The sequence below is a fragment of the Leptonotus elevatus genome, chromosome 5, assembly GCF_054856555.1.
Source record: "Leptonotus elevatus isolate MCC_2025b chromosome 5, RoL_Lele_1.0, whole genome shotgun sequence".
In the NCBI taxonomy this organism is placed as follows: Eukaryota; Metazoa; Chordata; class Actinopteri; order Syngnathiformes; family Syngnathidae; genus Leptonotus; species Leptonotus elevatus.
In genome coordinates, this window is record NC_141243.1 from 258,437 (window position 1) to 277,118 (window position 18,682).

Sequence of the window (18,682 nt, forward strand, 5' to 3'; positions counted from 1 at the left end):
TGAACTAAGGTCTGCCGATACCCCGCCCATTTTTAAATGAATTCCAACTTTGGATTGTTCGTTCTCGATTTAGCATTTTGGGGGGTTTGATGTGAAGTCATCCAAAACAAAAAGAAAAATCACAATCAAAAGAAATGTTTTGCTGCTTGTCGTTAATTGGCGGCTTTCATTTCTTTGTGATTGGTCGCCCGTCAGCAACTTTTCAATGCCAGTCTGCAAATGGAGTGCTTAATGAATTGACGGCGTCGTAATGGGCATGAACACAATAAACACTCATTAGTCAGGCAAGCCCCCCCCCCCCACTCACCCCCCCCCCCCCCGAGGACACAGCTGCTTGCAGACAGATGGACACTTTTAATGTGTGTCACTACGCACACGCACACGCACACGCACACACAAAGAGCAGCTGGTGGTGGTTGGTACCTGACACGAGCACCATTCAAGAAACACTTGCGACTCTGTACGCGCGCGCGCACGCACGCACGCTGCTGCCATGTCTGCGCGTGTGTGTGTGTGTGCGCGCGCGCGTGGTCCCCAAAAAATGTGTTTTGACTTCAATCACTTTTCCGGTGAAACCAAATGAACGGAAAACCGTTAAGAAATGAATAAATAATTCCAAACTTGTGTTTTTGTTTTTGATTTGACTGAAGGTCTGCGTTTGAAAAATGGAATCATTGATATTGAGTCAAAGTGACTTTTCAAGCTTGATATTGATCGGTGATTTTAATTGATCTCTTTTTCTCATCAATTCTGAAGAAAATCGAATTTTAAAGGCCGAGTTTGTTTTTTCTCTTTTCTTGTTCTTTCACATGAATTTTCAATTATTTTCTTACATTTATGAAAGACACGACTTATTGCACGTTAAGACTATTGCGAATCTTTTGATTTTCATCTTCTATTTGCTGATGTCGATGTTTGCGTCATTATAACACTTTGGTGAATAAACTCGATCATTTAATGAGTTACTGCCTCTGCAAATTTGACATTTATTATTTGTGGCGTTTTTATGGCGTCCTTGATATTTAAGAATAATTGATGTTCCATAATGAATCAATATTGGATTGAAGTGAAGTCAATCAACACCAATTGAGGAAATTAGAATTGATACCGAGCCCTATTAAGAGGTTTGTTTTATTTATTTATTTGCACTGGTGGAAAATAAGCGTTTTTTTCAGTAAGAAGCCAATTTTTGTTCGCCAACTTAAGAACAAAACAAACGACTGTGGTGGAAATGTTTGCAAACATACTTGAAGGCTAAATGCTAAAAACGTAGCATTTCTCCCCATAATGCGACGTCATACCGACTTGAAAATGTTTTTTGCATTTGGCGTAACAAAACGTTTGAAAATGCAGAAAGCATCAAAACGTTCTTTATTTCTCCTTCTTAGGATTGTTTGATGTCTGCGGTGCAGGATTGCCGTTTGGCGTGCTTTTTTTTTTCCCATGATGCCGCGCGCACGCGCAAGTCAAAGCATTTTGCGCGTGTGGCGCTTGTGAGAGGTCAAGTATTTCTCAAGTCCTCATGAGACCATCCAAAGGTCAAAATGTTGAAAGGGGGAAAAAAGAACATTTCCATTTGACACAATGAGACGCTGACAAAAGCGACCTTCCATTGGCTCGCTTCCCTTTCAGCGCCGGCGTGCACGCAAGGTCGCGCGCGCGCACCTTTTGTGTATGCGCGTGAGCGTACTTAAGGGATGAAATGTTGCAAACAGACCGACAGGCCGCTCGTCCTTTTGCGCCGCCGGCGCTCCGAGTCAGTCGTCTTGATTGGCGCCTTTTGCCACGAGCAACATTTACAGACGCCATCTTGACCGCGTTGACGTTGGGGGTGTGGCAACGTCAAGCCGTTTGTTTCAAACCACCGATGTCATTCAAAGTTACAAAAAGGTTTGGCGAAATGGGGTGCATGCCACGGAGGAGGCGGGACTTCCTGGTTTTCGCACATCAGCTCCGTTGCTGTTTCCTGTTTGCCAGATCTTGCGCTTCCGCCTTTGTGCCCCTCGGTTGCGCGTTCCCGTCAACGGGTGCGAGTGTGTCTGTGTCAGTTGTCACAAGCATTTCAGAGAGTTGAAGCGGCCATGGGTGGGGGTGCGAGTGTTGGAACGCGGCCATCAGTGGCCGGAAACGACGCTGGCGTGCGAAAGCCGGAAGTCGGTGGCGTCTCCCCCATTACGGCAAATACCGTGGCCACATCCAACATGGCGGACGCGCCGACGACTTCTGCCTTCCAACGTGTTCAAGGAGAGAAAGAAATTGAAACGTCATTTGAGAGTTTGTCACGTGACTCCCGTCTTTTCTTGGACGCTATTTTCAAACGCGGCCTCGTGTCGTCACCGCAAATGTTGACGTCCGATGGTTGAAGGATTTTGTGGCCGCTCCGCAACGCTTGCGTGATGACGTCACCCTTAGACACGCCTCTTAATTGTCACTTGCCGTCGGCTCGTCAATGACGACGACGGCGAGTGCGTCCGTCGGTCCTGATGAGTCCGTCTCATGCCGTCGCGAGGCTTCGCATCATCAAGCATTCGCCGAAAGGCGCGAAAGGTGGGCGGAGTCAGAAAATAATGCGGAAACGTTTCAAGGTGGATGCGGGCGTCCTCTTACCTTAGCTGACAAATTAAAGGGCAGCACTGAACTAACCAATCAGCTCCCTGCTGACCCGTGGAGCTTGAGATGGTTCGAGGGGGGGCGACTCATCAAACAGCAAAGGTTCAATGACGCGTCCAAAATTGGTCTACCTTGCATGTGACTGAGTTAATGATGAGGATAATTTCCTTCTTGAATCCTGCTAGGCTGAGAGATTTCAAGCTGGGGGCCCGCGGGGGTCCGAGGGGGCGGGGCTAAACCCAAACATTTGTCTGGAAGCCGTTTTTTGCTGCAATGTTTCTTTTTTTCTTCCTCATTTAGTCCTGTTTGCTTTATTTTGGCGCACGCAAGCCATTCGTTCCATTTGTGGCATTCAGTCACGATCAGCTCACATTGACTTCATTCATCTTCATGAATTTGATTGGAAATAGTTAAAAATGGGCTGAATTAAATCAACCCATCATGTCTTTCCATAAATTTCATGAATTAGAAAAACATTTACGGTGACAGTTTTTTTGTTTTGACATGAAAATTAATTGTAAGAGGCAAATGTGCACATTTAATATGTGTTTTAATCAAGAATGATCTAGAAAATAGGACTATTCTATGATTAACATTTACACATTTAAAGAAATGTGAGTGTTTTTAATAGTGAATGGTTTGTTTTTTAATGAAAACAAAAACAAATGTATTTTATTCCAGCAATTGCATTGACTTTAAAAATGCAAAGTAGAATCTTATTTTGCCGTTAAAAGAAAAATGACACCTACTTTAAACATGTATCTATTTATTGCAATAAGGAATCAATTATTACTGAATGTGTTGTCAATAATGTAAAGCGAAAACATGAAGAAAATCGAAGACGATCAAACGAAAGCCGTCAATGCCTTGCAAATGTTTTGACTGGCGGAAATTATTGATTAGCGCGACATTTATTTATAAAAACAACAATTTCCATTTGAATATGAAAACAAACTTGTCATTTGTTATTGAACATTTTGATGAAGCTCTTTTTGCTTTTTTCTTGTTCTTGACGCACGCCGACAGTTTGCTGGACGCCAACAGGAAGCGCGTGCGCGCGTGTGCGTGCGCGCGTCTGACTTTCAGAACGCGCGCGTCGTCTCATTGCATCAAACGCAACCTTCTGCTCTCACAGCAACCCAAAAACGCGCACACACGAGAACACACAAACTTGTAACTCACGGACAGCGCACGTACGCACACGTGTTGTTCCGATACCGTTTTTTGGCCCCGATACCGACACCCAGTTTTGCAGTATCGTCCGATGCAGATACGTACCGATACCACTTTTCCCCCCTCAACGTGAAAAAGCCGTCCTGCCATTGGTTCGGAGCATTCGAGGGCCAATCGGACATCTTGTCTCGACATGCAGTGAACGCGTCGCGCGTCAGTGAACGTCCCGCTGGAGCAAGACACAAGATGCTGCATTCAAAGTCCTCTAATAGCGTCGGGAATAACGGTATCCGCATGCTACTTGCTGTTATAAATGCAGTGTGGAGGACCTTTGGGGGGCAAATGACGTTTTTCTTGGTCGTCTCTTTCAAGTTGGCGTTTGGCACCTTGTGAGGCTCGTTGTCGTGACGTCATTTCTTGTGTGGCGCTGGTTCAAGTCCACTTCAGCTGATGGAAGAAGTCGGGCTTTCTCCGTCGTTTTTCACATGCAGGCAACGGCCGGCTCCGTTTTTGTCCTGATGTCGCCGTTTGCTGATCACTCAGGCTTGATGATTAGTGACTTGGGAGTGACATGTTAGCCGCGCAAGCTAGCCAGCCAGCCCAAGTCCGTTACTAGGGTACAGCCAGCCGCTGAAGCGGGCCCGACAGATCCGGCGAGTGGCGAGACGAGACGAGATGAAAGTTTGTCTCCTCGCAATGATTGAAATCAACTCAAGTCATCACATTCAAATGGCTTGAAAGAGCCAGAGGAGCCGATGCTAGCTTAGCCAGCGGCTACATTGACCCCCCCCCCCCCCCCCCCCCCCCCCACCGCATCACTTTCTTATGCTCCATTCGAGGGCGCCTTGAAGTCAGATTGATCCCACTCGGACCCTCAACGCCTTTGAGGCAAATGTCAACAACAAAGATGTCTGATTGCGATCGATTGCTTGTCGTTGGGGTAAACGCAGTCCTTCCAAATCACGTTGCGTCTTCTATCGTCATTTGCCTGAAACGCTGCGAGGTCACAACCGACACAATCCGAGTGCGATGGTTGCCATTTCCCACGGTCATCAAATGCAGCATTTTTCCTCAGCTCAGTGAAAAGCGTCGCACTTCGGATGTCATTTGCTTGGTGAGGATTACTTTGATTTGAAAACAATATGGCTGACAAAACGCCATCATGGAAACAAAGCGTTACAAATGCTCGGAATTGTCAATAGGAAAATCCCAATCAAATTCTTTCTGTAAGTTTCGAGCACATTTTACATCATTATTTGTATTCATGTGCATTTGTTGTTTATACTTCTTAATAAGTTCATACACAAAAGTTAAAATAACATTTTGTTACACTTAAATCACAAATGACTTATTGTTGAGTCCAGGAGTGCCCAAGTCCAGCCTCCTTTCCATGTTTCTCTCCACCAACACACCTGATTCCCCTCAAGACCGTTAGCAGGCTTCTGCGATGCTTGCGGGTGAGCTGATCATTGGATTCAGCTGCGTTGGCGGAGGGAGACAAAACGGGATGGAAAGGAGCTCTCAAGAACTCGACTTGGGCGCCTCTCGTCTCGCCATTTCTCTCACGACCTCAGGTTAATTCATCCTATAAATTGTCCCCCCCCCCCCCCGCCCTCCCCGTTCCAAAATCTGCGTCTCTGCTTCTGAATAAAAGTGAAATATAAAATATAGATATAAAAATTTAAAAAAGAAGTCCCCTAAATAGAAAGCACAAGTCTGACTAAAATAATAATAATAATAATAAATATAAATAAAAAAAGGGTTCAAAGCTTTGAAAATGTTTGCGCAAGACTTTTTGTCTTTGCATTTTGGGAACTTTTTGTGTTGTCGTAACTTTTCGGTGTCACCTGTGGCGCCAGCGGCACCACGTGACTCCACGCGGAAGCGGAAGCTCGCGCGCGCTCGCCAACAGCCAGCTGAGCCGCTGCAGAGATCCTCTCCTCTCCTCGGCGAGACGAGACGAGACGACACCCACTGGACAAGTTGGAAAGAGCGCGGCGACTCGGCAAAAGCCTCGACGGCGTTTCGGTCCTCCTTTACGGCATCGGCGCAAATGGCGCCGCTTCGCACCTTCCGCCCTCATTTTGATTTGGACGCCGGCCCAAGCCCGACGGAGTGAGCCCTCGGCGCCCTCGGAGAGCATCTGCGTCTCGCCGAGAGCTGAGCTAGCAGCTCGGCGGCTAGCAGGCTAACGGCTAGCGAGCGAGCTAGTGGCGCTGTGATGGCGGAGCTGGTGCAGGCAGGAGGACAGGCCTCGATCGGACAGCCGGGGCTCAAGTCGGACGGCCTGGCCGACGCGTTGCAGCGGGCCCGCCAGGTAACCTCCGCCGAGGGGCCGCCGGCCAGCGAGTCCCGCGGACCCCCTTCTCCAGCCCCGGACGCGCCTCTTACGTGGAGTCGGAACACTTTTTTTTTGCCTTCTTTTGGACCGCCGAGCAAGTTCGCGAGCGCGCGCGCGCGCACGCAAATTAGCACGCTAAGCTAGCTGGGGCACTTTTGCCCACTTTGACGCGACTGACACGAGCCCCCCCGGGAGGCTTTACCCTCCCCCAGCTGGGAGATACTTACTTTGGGGGGACTTTGACGAGCTGTCATGCCAAAGTAGGGAGGGGGGGACTACGACGACGACGACGACGACGAGTTGGGGGGAGGGGGGCACATAAGTTTGTCCACACGTGTCACTCGGGCTGACAACTTGTTGAACTCACCAGCTAACAATGACGTGTTTAGTACACCAAGTAACACGTACTTATTTTTTGTATGCTCACTCTTTAAAATGGGGGTGCTTCAAGTCTAACACCCCCGCCCCCCCCTCCTCCCACAATCTCACATTCAGACTCAGACTATATGTGCGCTTTTGCAAGGGGGGGGGGGGGGGGGGGGTTGCGGACCCCCAACCTAGTGGATCGACTTGACTGTCACACTCACTTCCTGTTAGGTGAGCTAGCTAACTTCCTGTGTTCAACTCACAAACAATCCACTTAAAAGGCTACTTGACTCATTTAGCCACTTTCAGAAATCTAATGTCAATGAATGTGATAACGTCATGATTTTTCATGTCCAATTTTTTTATTATTCTTATTTTTTTTTAATTACTTTATTTTTTGCACACCTACAAACGTGGTCTGCCAGGCCGGGAAGCGAACCCACGGCAAACTGCATGGTAGGCAAGTGACGGTTCTTTTCATGTTCAATGAACTGAAAAGACATTTTGCCGTCAACTGAAGATGACCTCACGTGTGCTCAGGTAACGACCAATCGCGGCTCACCCCTCTTGTGGGTTTGGTCATGTGAGGTTAGCAAACTGAGCCGCGGTTGGTCGTTACCTGAGCAGGCGTGATGTCATCTTCACTGGACAGCAAGTGGCAAAAAAGTAATTGTACATGAAAAATAACGAGGTCACTTATCACATTCATTCTTGACAAAAAAAATTATTTTTGCCGAAAGCGGCTAAATGGGTCAAGCATCCCCTTCCGAACACACAAGTGGACCGCCACGTAAACATGGACAATGTTCTTTTGACTTTCTCTGACATGCTAACTTCCTGTTAGCCAAGTGTGGAACGAGCAAGACGTAATACACCAACACGGTGTATTACGGCAGCGGACGAAATATCTAATCTCTCGACCGACTAGCTTTCCATGCTAACAAGCTAACTTCCTGCGGTGAACTCACAAACAAGTTTAGTGGTCATCTGTTAACATCCTGTGACATGCTAACATCCTGTTAGCCCAGCAAGGTCACGTCCTCGCTCGTGTTATGCTAACTTGCGGACAATTTTTGCGTCGACTAACTCGGTGGACTCGTGACTTCCGTTTATTTTGGGTGCTAATGTTCCGTTAGCCGAGTGAGCTAACTTGCTGCGCTCCCCAGATGGTGGGAAAGATTGGCGGGGGCGGCGAGGCCATGGCGCACATCAACAGCTCGCCAGCAAGCGTGGAGCCGTCGCTCTACTACAAGCGACTTCCTGACGACGCAGGTGAGCGCGCGCACACACGCACGCACACGCAGCGTCTCATCCGTGACGTCACGCAGCCACGGCGGCTTCACCGGGCGGGAACTTGCTTCATCAGCCGTCAATCGCGAGGTGGTTTTTGCTTCTTTCAATTGGACCAGATTGTGCTGGTTAATTGGTAGGCAGCGCGATCATTGGATAATCTTGACCACACCCACATTAGCAGCCGTCTTTGTTTCGGCCTCGAACCTCCTCCGCACGCATTTCTGATGATCTTGTTATTTTTTTATCCTTACAAAAAACATGTTAAAGAAAGACCAATACATCCCAATACAGCATTTTTTTCCTTTGAAATGTGTCAAAATGAATGGAAATGTTCTATTCTTCTAATTTGTCACTTCTGGTTCCTGACATTAAAATGGCCACATGGTACCTTATCCTGATACTGACAGCTGGTACCGGTATTGGCCCATCCCCACGCAATAAAATTGGCCGTTTGAAGAGTAAACGAGTCCCTCTCGGAAGTTCATTGCAGCCAATCAACTTGATTTTTTCTCATCTGGACTAAAGAAAGTTGCGTTGTATTGTCCTTAAGAAACAAAACAAAAAACGATGTACAAGTGGAGGTGCCAGTGTGTGCTAGTTAGCCCTAAAGACAACATGGGTAGCACATGGATCCGTTTGTTTACCGTGTTATGTTTTTAATCCTTATTTTCTTTCACTTATTTGATGTATTCTATAAATACTCCAGCCCAACCAAATGATTACATTCAAATGGGCTCAAAACTATTTTTTATGGCATCCAAACAAACAAACATTTTGTTTTTGTCGCATCAAATGAAAAAAAGGCTGATGCAACTTTTGTAATTCGTATCTTAAAGTCAAACGTCAACATTTCTTGGCCATAACATGTCCTATGTGAGCTCACGAGTCGAAAGGTGACGTTTTTGTGGAATGTGAGTTATGCAGCACAATCCAGCCGTCTTCATCAATATCGGAAGGCGGCCATTTTGTCGTCCGCTGAAGATGACGTCGCAGTCGCTGGGCTCGGGCAATGGCCAATCGCAGCTCACCCGTTTTCTGAAGCCGCGCCCTGATTGGTTGTTACCTGCGACCCGAGCAACTCTGATGTCATCTTCAGTCGACAGAAAGTGACAAAATGGCCGCCCGCTGAGACGGATCAAAACGGCTGCATTTTGCTGCTTAGCTCTCATTCCGCTAACGCAATATTATCAGATATATAATATAATAGAGATCAATGCATAGAACATATTATTGTCCCCCCAAAATTGGGGGGTTAACGTCCCCTTTCAAAATAAAAGTCATGCTATGTTGTTGAAATTAATTTGCACATTATCTGAATGTTTTGGAGCGCCAAATATTCGAATTGATGAAATTGTTTGCTTTCACGGGGATGTTGCTGACGTCGTGCGCTTTTGTGTTTGTTTTGAAATGTGCACGTTTAGGTAATCAAGTGTCAGCCATGGGCCACCAAAGGTACGACGCGCGCGCACACACACACACACACATTTGGCGCAGTCGTTGAGGCTGCCACCTTACGCGCGTGTGCGTGTTTCAGGGTGTTGACGGAGGACTACAAAGTTCCCGACCGGATGGTGGGCTTCAGTAAGTTCTCGCGCCGCTCGTACGTCCGCTTTGCGCGCTCTTCCTGCGTGCGTCATGTGTGTGCGTGATGTGCGTGGCAGTCATCGGCCGAGGCGGCGAGCAGATCACCAGGATCCAGCTGGAGTCGGGTTGCAAGATCCAAATCGCCGCCGGTGAGTGGCTGCGCACACGGCGCCGGCGTTTGAGGGCGTCCGTCACGTCGTGGCTGATTGCGCGTGCGTGCGTGTGTGCGTGCGTGTGTGTGTGCCTAGATAGCGGCGGTCTGATGGAGCGTCCGTGCTCGCTGACCGGGACTCCCGAGTGCATCGAGTGAGTCCGCAACTTCCTGGCGCCGGGTGGCGCGCGCGTGCGTGTGCGTTGGTCAACGTGTGTTTGCGCGCAGGCAGGCAAAGCGTCTCCTGGTGCAGATCGTGGAGCGCTGCAGAAACGGTCCCGGTTTCCACGGCGACGGCGGCGAGGGCGGGGCCCTGGTGCAGGAGATGCTGATCCCGGCCAGCAAGGTGGGCCTCGTGATCGGCCGAGGAGGAGAGACCATCAAACAGCTGCAGGTGCCAAAGCGCCGCTCGGCTTTTCTCCCGCCTGCGAACGCGCCGCCTCACCCGCTGCCATTTTGTTTGCGCGTGCGTGTCAGGAGCGTGCGGGCGTGAAGATGATGATGATCCAAGACGGTCCCATGCCCACCGGAGCGGACAAACCTCTGCGCATCTCCGGAGACCCGTACAAAGTTCAGGTGGCAAAACCCGACCCATGCGTTTGCTTTTCTTCCTTCCGGGCCGACGATTGATTTTGACGAAGCAAAGCGAACGCGACGTCGCTTTCAAAAAGTCAATTGGCGCAAAAAGGCGATCGGCCGGCGTCCGATTGTTGCCTCGTCCCGTTGAGTCGTTGGGATGCAACGTAGACAAACATTGCCATACCATAAATGTCACCATTGTATGGGGAGGTTGGAGAGATATACAAAAAAAAAAGTATTAGAATTTGCGATTTTGTATCGAAGCAACAAAAAAAGCTCACATCGGGACATTTTGTTTCTGATTTCTTTTTCCATCTGTTTTGACAAAGTTGTGTTTGACTGAAAGCGTCTAAAAGTCGTTTTTTTGGACAGATCTTGAAACTGATTTGCTGGTACGATTGATTTATTGCTGTGATAATCAATGCAGTGTCCAAAACATTCCTAATTCAAATTCAACTGCACTAAACTAACCACCAGAGGGTGCTAGAACATCACAAATGGATTGCAACCTTGCCTTTTGAAAAGATGTGCTGCTTGAAATATTGGGACATGACGACAACAATATTGGGGCCCGGCCGGATTACAATTCTATGCGCGCGCACGCACGCACGCGCCGTGCCGGCAAAGGCTGCTTTTGATGTCCTTGAAGCTGAACTTGAACGTTTGCGTTCCGAGATGTTCTTCAAATGTCGTTTGATGTTTGTGGAATGTCGGCGTGCAGTTTGCAAGTTGCGCTTGATGTCGCTGAATCGGATGAAAGATGGCGCGTCCGGTTTGTACGTTGAGCAATGTTGGACCTTGTTTGACAACGTGTTGTCATGACAACGCCACGCAGGCGGCGAAGGAGCTGGTGCTGGAGGTGATCCGAGAGAAGGACGGCGACTTCCGGGCGGGACGCGGCGAATTCTCCGCCCGACCGGGCGGAGCCAGCCTGGACGTACGCTCGGCGCAAATGAACAAACGCACCCCGCTCGGTCGGGTTTGGCGCCTTGTGACGGCGGCGCTGGTTTCCTCCCTCGCAGGTTCCCGTCCCGAGGTTCGCCGTGGGCATCGTCATCGGCCGCAACGGCGAAATGATCAAGAAGATCCAGAACGACGCCGGAGTGCGGATCCAGTTCAAAACGGGTACGGTTTTGGCGGGCGGGTTTGGCGCCCGGGCCGGCTCAAGTGTGCCTCTTGTTGTCGCCGCGCAGACGACGGCATCAGTCCGGAACGCGTGGCGGTGGTGATGGGCCAGCCCGAACGCTGCCAGCACGCGCTGCACCTCATCAACGAACTCATCCAGACCGCGCAGGTGAGCAACGTGCAGTCGCACCTTCAACATGAGCACCAACGCGCGCGCGCTGATTTTCCGGCTGCTCGTCTCGTCTTTTGACATTGAGTGGCTTTGAATGCGTTTTTTCCAAACTCATCAAGTGACAAAATGGAAAGGAAGTTCAATCAACGTGCGATGAGCAGCGGCGTGCCGTGTCACGGCGGATTACGCAAAAGCGGCTCCTTTGAAGTCATTGTTCCGTTTTGTGTGAATGGCAACTTGGTGGAAATCGATGCCAACCTGCTTTCGCTGTCAAGCTTAGTTTGGCTGCGGGGGGGCAAAAAACGGGGGGGGGGGGGGGGGGGGCAAAAAAGCTTCCGTCACGTGGACATCTGAAATGCTATATTTTCTTTTCTTTTCTTTTTATATTAATGACACTTTGGCATGTTGAGTTTATGGATGTCATTTAGCACACGAGCCTAGAGGGCAGTGTTGAGCTTTGGTTTTGAAAAGACGGTTGGCTCATTGTACCAGAGAAGAAGAATCCCCCTGGGCTGAAAAACCAGACGGGACTTGAAAGACTTGCATCGCTTATTTCATGTCATCGAAAATGAACGAGTCCATGAAAATCATATTTCGCCACTCGCTTGAATTCCCGTCAAAGTCACGCATCGAATGCAAGTCTCGTTATCTAAATCTCGTTCTCATCGGCATGCCTTCCCTTTGCTGCCCTTTGACACGATTGGTCGCTGTTTCGTCTATCGACTCGTCGGGGCTTCTTGTCTACCCCGACCGGGAGCGCGCACAAAGCCAGGCTTGCGTTGTCCTTGATTAGACGCGGCTGGATTGGGTTTTAGTGGAACGACTTTATTGGGTTCACGCCAGCCTCGCTTTCTTGCGCTCGTTGATGGAATTCATCCCAAAGACGCATGAATACGTTTTTTTGTTTTGCACTGAAGACGATGCTTGAAGCAATGATAGTTATTACAAAAACGGCCAGCAGGTGGCAGCAAAGCAAAAGAGATCAACCAGGGCCATGTTGTTTTGTCAATAAAGATACAACTTCGCTATATTCTAATGCTAATTGCTGCAAACCAGGAACAGTTAGAAATATACTTTTCTTTTTTTCCTGATGAAAGAAGAGATTCGAATCTTTTCTTTTTGTGGGCTGCCATGTTTTGATAGCAATAGAACAGATTGCAAAATCAGTCCAAATCCAGTCCCGTGAGCGAAGGGGGTTGCTTCCGTCAAAATGGCTGCCAGTCAATGAGTTAATACGAATAATGAGTTGTTTCAATGGATTCATTTGCACCAATTTTATTGTTGATGTTTTCTTTGCAACGGAGCGACCCGACCGGGCCCGACCGGACCCGACCGAGCCCGACCGGGCCCGACCATCAATTGTAAAAACAAATCCCCAACAATTGGGCGTGTTTTTGTGCCGTCCTTGCGCTGACGTATCGCCCGCCGCCATTCAGGAGCGCGACGGCTTCGGCTCGGCGCTGCGGGCCGGGCGGGCCAGAGGCCGCGGGGATTGGACGCTGGGTTCCCCCGGACCCCTGCAGGAGGTCACCTACACCATCCCCGCCGACAAGTGCGGCCTGGTCATCGGCAAAGGTGAGCCCGCCCGCCGGCCGTCTTTGCCGCTTCCTGTGTCCGAACGGCAAGTGAGCGTCCGGCGTGCGCACGCAGGCGGCGAAACCATCAAGAGCATCAACCAGCAGTCGGGCGCTCACGTGGAGCTCCAGAGGAACCCGCCGCCCGCCACCGACCCCAACGCGCGCGTCTTCACCATCCGAGGCTCGGCGCAGCAGATGGAACACGCGCGGCAGCTCATCGACGACAAGATCGGGGTAAGCCGCGCCCGCCGCCGCCGCCGCAGGTTCAAGGCCGTTATTGCTCGCCGTCAGCCGCGACGCTCATTTGCAGTGAAAGACAAAATATCGCCGTCAACGCTTTTGCTTTCCGTTTCAGAACTGACGGCTTTGTTGGAAAATGATCCCGACAAAAATTGCTCAGCACGTCTTCTCGAAAATAAGCAAATGAAGCGTTCCCAAACGTTTTCTGGAACTGTAAATAAAGTTTTGCAAAATGTCAACAGCCAGATTGTGATTGACTCGAGCGACTTTTCAATCGGGGACACTTTGCTCCGGAAAGGCGGGACGTTCTGGACTTCCGGCTGCTTGGACCAAAATGTCCACCTTCGTTTTGACCAATCATGACACGCATCAAAATGTCGTCTTTGGAAAAAAGCACAAAGAGTTTCGTAACAAGCGAACGCGGGTTCATTCTGCGAGAACGCAATTGGTTACAGCGTCCGTTCGTTCATGTCCGCTTTGACGGTTTGTTTGTCTCCACTTCCTGATGCGGTCACAGCTGCAAATCCCGCCCCAAACGCAATGTCGCTCTGTGATTGGTCGCAACCGCCGGCGCAGACGTCATCTCGCAGAGCAAGGTCAGGGGTCAGAAGCATTTCTCGGGTTTTGGAACGCGGAAATGTCAATCGATCCAGAAATGAAAGGAAATGCGACAAACGCATGCAAATGTCGCTCGTTTGGGTTTTCATCAGGATTCGTTCATCAAAGCTTTCGGGGGAAAAGTCCATGCCCATATTTGGTCACATGCCAAAATATCGGCACCGATAATCGATTCCTCCCGCCTTCTTTTCACATTGGCTTTGTTTATATTTTTTTTGCACCACGGTTTGTCTTGACCTTCTTGATCCATGACATCATTAAATATGCGCATACCAAACAGGTCGGATGTCGAAAGTCCACATTCATGATGATGACCAGCATTTTGTATCTTTAGGGTTCTGGCATCGTGAGTAACGGCGGATTTGGTTTCAGCCCCTTCACTCAAGGCCCCGCCCACCAGAAGTAGGTCACCATGACAACACGTGCGTGCGTGCGCGCGCGCTCCAGAAGAAGTTGTGACCTGCGTGTGTGTTTGCAGCTGCGGTGGCGCTCAGACCTTCTTGACGGGCGTGTGGGGCAACACCTACCAGACCAGCTGGCAGAACGCCGCGCAGCAGGACCCCGGTAACACGCACGCACGCACGCACGCACATCCTGCCCACCTGCAGTATCCATAGCAACGTCAGTCGCCTTCAAACGGCCGTGATTGACGCTTTCTTGGTCATCTTTGTGAATGTGTGTGCGTGCGCGCAGGCCAGCCCAGTCAGACGGCGAGCGTCATGAGCGACTACAGCAAAGCGTGGGAAGATTACTACAAAAAACAAAGTAAGACTTTTGGTTTTTAATTTTGGGGCAATTCCCGCCGCAAAACGCTGGTTTGAATTCTGTATTTGTTGGCGCGTGCGCAGGTCAGTCGTCCCAGCAGAGCTCGCTGCCCGACTACACGGCGGCGCTGACCGAGTATTACCGCCAGCAGCCGTACCTGTGGAACCCCGCCCAGATCCAGGTAGTGATGTCATCAAGTCAGCCCCGCGCTCGTTGCGCCACCCGTCCTTTTCTTTTGCCGGCGCCGTTACTCGATGAATCGTCTCCGCTGCTGCGACGCTCGTCTTTTTGGGACGTATTTGCTTTTGATGATGTCATTTGGTGTCTCTGCAGGATCACTAAGAGGCCCCGCCCTCCCTCCCCCCCTCGGACGCCACGCCCCCTCACCCCTTGCTTCCTGTTGTCCGGCAGATTGACGGAAACAGGAAGTGCCCTTCTACTGCTCGGAGCCTCCAAAGTGTCGGACTTCCTGTTCGTGTTGGCTTTTTTTCTTTTTCGTTTTCTTTTTCTTTTTCTTTGTCTTTTTTAACCCAAACCTGGCGTGGACACGTTTGAACAAAGTTCACTTCACCTCCTTTTGTTTAGTTTTGTCTTTTCACCACATGATGCCTAGCAGTCTTGAGGAAGATGATGATGATGATGATGATGATGATGATGATGATGATGATGATGATTGTTTTAAGCATGCTGCAGATTATTATTATTTTGGGGTGTTTTTTCGGTGACGATGTTTTAATGGCGTTGGACCGAAACGTGACACTTGACCTTAACGGGCGTCTTTTTGTTCAAAACTCTGTCATTTTATTTCTTCGGTCGCCATTTTGGTCATGATAGCGACAGAGCGCTAATAGGAGTTTTTCTTTTGTGTCTTGAATCTTAAATTTGTCTTCTGTGGTCAGACGCGGGACGACGTGGCGAATGCCGAACGAGCGCATTAGCGCTCAGAACTTTTGGAGAGTGCCCGTTGTGCGTGTGCGTGTGCGCGTGCGTTGTCACGTAGTTTTGAGGACAGCTTGTTGTCAAATCTAAAATGTTGCTCATCTAACGAGCACTCACGCTATCATGTCTGTTTTGTTGTTTAGCTTTTTGTCACCTAGCCTTAGCGGAAGGAAGACGCTAGCATGCCGCTAACGTCGATTTATACTTGGTCAAAGCACTGAGACGTTTGACCTTGACAGATGTCTTTTTTTCAATCAAACTCAATCGTTTTTATCTTTGTTGACCATTTTTGAACATGCTAGCAACGACACGCGATAGCGTGCTCATTTGTTGTCTTTTGGGTTGGATGCTAGTTTTTAATCTTGTTCAAGTTTTTAAGACGATCCTCCGTTCGTCTTCTGTGGTCATCAACGTTGTTGGGCGGCACCAAACTAGCGCGTTAGCACTCAACGTTCTGTTTGTGGCTAAAATGCTAGCATTCTGTCAGCTTTTTTTTTTTTAATTGATGAGTTTGCATCAAATCACATGTTGGTAAAATTAATTGACTTTCATACTCTGTTCAATCATTTTGCTTTATTCACCATCTTTCAGTGTTCTCACTTAGCCTTAGCCAAAGGAGAGTGCTAGCGTGCTGCTAGCTTAGCATAGTGCACATACTGAACAACAGGTGTTTTGTCGAGTGTGTGTGTGTGTGACCATGATGATGATGATGATGATGATGATGATGAGTTAGGTGCAGGGGTCTATAAATGAGTTTATGAATATTTGTTTTGTAATGAGCTAATATGCTAACACCTCATGTACATGTTGTCACGTCAACAATAATTTTGTTTGGTTTGGTTTGTTATGATTGTTTGATGAATGGTTTGAGCCCGCGAGCGTGACGCGTTCCATCTCCCGATTCGCTACAAACGCTTTTGGCTCTTGGCTTTGATCATGCGCGAATGCTTCGCGTAGGCCGCGTGGTTTCTTCCAAAGGATTTTTTGTTTTTGCAGATCAGCACCAGCGAGGAGAAGAAGCTCTTCTCAAGACTGCTATGCTAAATGCTAACGCTAACATCATTTGGCCTAGTGAGCTAAGAAACGGCTCATGGGCCCTTTAGCTGGTGCGCCTGGGCGGCGACTCCGAGGCCGGGAGGCGGATGGACAGGAAAGCTCCCGAGACCCCCCACCCCGACCCGACCCGACCCGACCCCTGCTCGTTTCAGTTCTTCCAGCTGTGCCAGATTTGTCTTGTTTTTGGTCTTCTCTGCTTTTTCTAATGGACGCTTGTCCAAATGTAACCTTTGGACTTTTCTAGTAGATTCTATGGACTGACGGGTGAGGAAGGTGAACATGATGATGATGATGATGATGTAACCATGAGGGCTAATAAACAGGCTCCTTCTTTCTGACTTCCTGTGTCTTTATGATGACTTCCTGTGGAGGCCATCTTGTCCGGTCCGCACGTGGCTGACATTAATAATGGATCCCTTCGTTTTTTATTCATTTTCCAGATGGCCTGATTGATGATGTCATCACTTGAGAAGCGTGCGCGTGTCATATTGCGTCGACGTGAGCGATTGAAGCGTTTTTGGTTCCATACAGAGTTTGTGTCGTATTTGTATGTAAGCTTCTTTCTGCATATACAAAAGGGACTTTTTTTTTAAATTATTAATTGTAAGAAAGATGTTTGCCCATCTGGATCTTTTCCTTTTTCTGTTTCTAAACTTCAATGACGATTCTCATGTCAGGTCATCACGAAGACTTCAAATCTGGTCACGATGACTTTAAATGTCGTCAATGACATCTTTTTTCCCGCTAATACTTTATGTCCCTAATACGTTGCGTGGTCTTCACGAACTTTAAAGGAAAAAAGTCGGAAATGGCCTTTTCTGCCGTAAAAGCAAAATTCCACCGGCAGAAACGTCCTCATATTACAGAATATGTTGAAATTAAAAATCATTTTACAGGCGCGCTTGTCATGGCAGAGTATGTGCGCGCGATTGTGCAAGCGTTTCGTGTTGGCGTGTGCGCGTTGCTGCAAGTGCTCGCGACAATTGATGAGCACTTGGTCCAAATCTGCCTTGCAATTGTGTGCGTGTGCGCGCGCGCGCGTGCGCTGATGGGTGTGTATCACGTTGCAATCCCTGCGGTTGCGTCTAGCGGCTCTCGCGGTCAGCATTTTAATGGTGAGTGTGCGCGCGCACGCGCGTGTGCCCGTTAAGTACAGTAAAGTGCTCTGTAAGTACAGTTGACCTGTGGATGTGTGAATATTTAATGAGCTGTGGGCGTGTCCTCCTCCAATGTCACTCTCTGTCCGCCGCAGAAAGTCACGTGAGCTGTGACGTCACATGAGGATGACGACGGTGAAGAAGATCAGCGGGGCTGATGATCGTCCAATCAGTGAAGTGAGTAGCGCGCGCATGCGCGCCACGTTCATTTCCATCCGGGCATTTCCTGATCGCATTCTTTTTATTTGTTTTTTCATCCATCTGCACACTCGATTCATCACGCCGCTCATCTTCATCATCTTCATCATCTTCATCATCTTCATCATCTTCATCATCTTCATCATCATGCACACCAAATGAAACATGATTATTTGCTTGCATTCACAAATTCTTTTGAATTTGCACCTCACCACTCACACACACACGCACACACACGCACACACACACGCGCGCACACACACACACACACACTCTGAAATATCAATGACTTAAGTGTTTCTCACACAAACTGCATCTGTTTTTATTAGCGTATTTGTTCATATTATATTCATATTCTTTTATTTTTGGGGGGATTGAATCACATCTAAACTGTATTTTTGTGTACACGATGGATTTCTATTTTTGTTTAGAAGTTCTCAAATTGAATTGAAGATATGTTCATTTGCAATTCCATCCAAACTATTACTAATTTTTCTTCCTCGACGTAAGACTTGAATGATGATTTGCATGTTTGTTACTCGTCACATGATTTGATATTCATCGAATGTGGATGTTGCTTTTCAACTCGGCTGCTCTTTTTCATGCTTCATTTCAAGTCGCTTTTTCAATTGGAATTCGTTGAACGTCAAAAGGAGTTCAGAACATGCAAAGTCACTTTTCTTGGGGATTGCTCTTTTCCTTTTTTCTCGGGTGTCGGAGAGTGCTGTGGGTGCCACC

The 18,682-nt window shown here is 48.6% G+C and overlaps 1 protein-coding gene across 2 annotated transcripts; it reads left to right on the plus strand.

Annotated features, from left to right (window-relative positions):
* The first annotated feature begins 5,676 nt into the window (after positions 1-5,676).
* Positions 5,677-16,927, plus strand: LOC147173127 (far upstream element-binding protein 3-like). Of its 2 annotated transcripts, XM_086076227.1 has the most exons (18): positions 5,680-6,100; positions 7,657-7,762; positions 9,205-9,235; positions 9,318-9,364; positions 9,445-9,516; positions 9,616-9,673; positions 9,747-9,912; positions 9,996-10,094; positions 10,933-11,034; positions 11,120-11,222; positions 11,291-11,391; positions 12,831-12,969; positions 13,045-13,205; positions 14,164-14,231; positions 14,308-14,393; positions 14,523-14,594; positions 14,678-14,775; positions 14,928-16,927. In XM_086076227.1, the coding sequence occupies exons 1-18, from the start codon at positions 6,005-6,007 to the stop codon at positions 14,934-14,936; spliced, it is 1,614 nt and encodes a 537-aa protein (XP_085932353.1). In that variant the 5' UTR covers positions 5,680-6,004; the 3' UTR covers positions 14,937-16,927. The 2 variants fall into 2 exon arrangements, with proteins under 2 accessions (XP_085932352.1, XP_085932353.1); XM_086076226.1 differs by having other exon boundaries at positions 5,677-6,100; positions 9,445-9,673.
* Positions 16,928-18,682: the final 1,755 nt, after the last annotated feature.

Bases quoted from the DNA above. Each gene is read 5' to 3' on its own strand.
- LOC147173127 (XM_086076226.1), top strand. From the start codon at position 6,005: ATGGCGGAGCTGGTGCAGGCAGGAGGACAGGCCTCGATCGGACAGCCG. The intron at 11,035-11,119 runs GTACGCTCGGCG...CCTCCCTCGCAG, and splicing joins CGGGCGGAGCCAGCCTGGAC to GTTCCCGTCCCGAGGTTCGC. The intron at 11,392-12,830 runs GTGAGCAACGTG...GCCGCCATTCAG, and splicing joins AACTCATCCAGACCGCGCAG to GAGCGCGACGGCTTCGGCTC.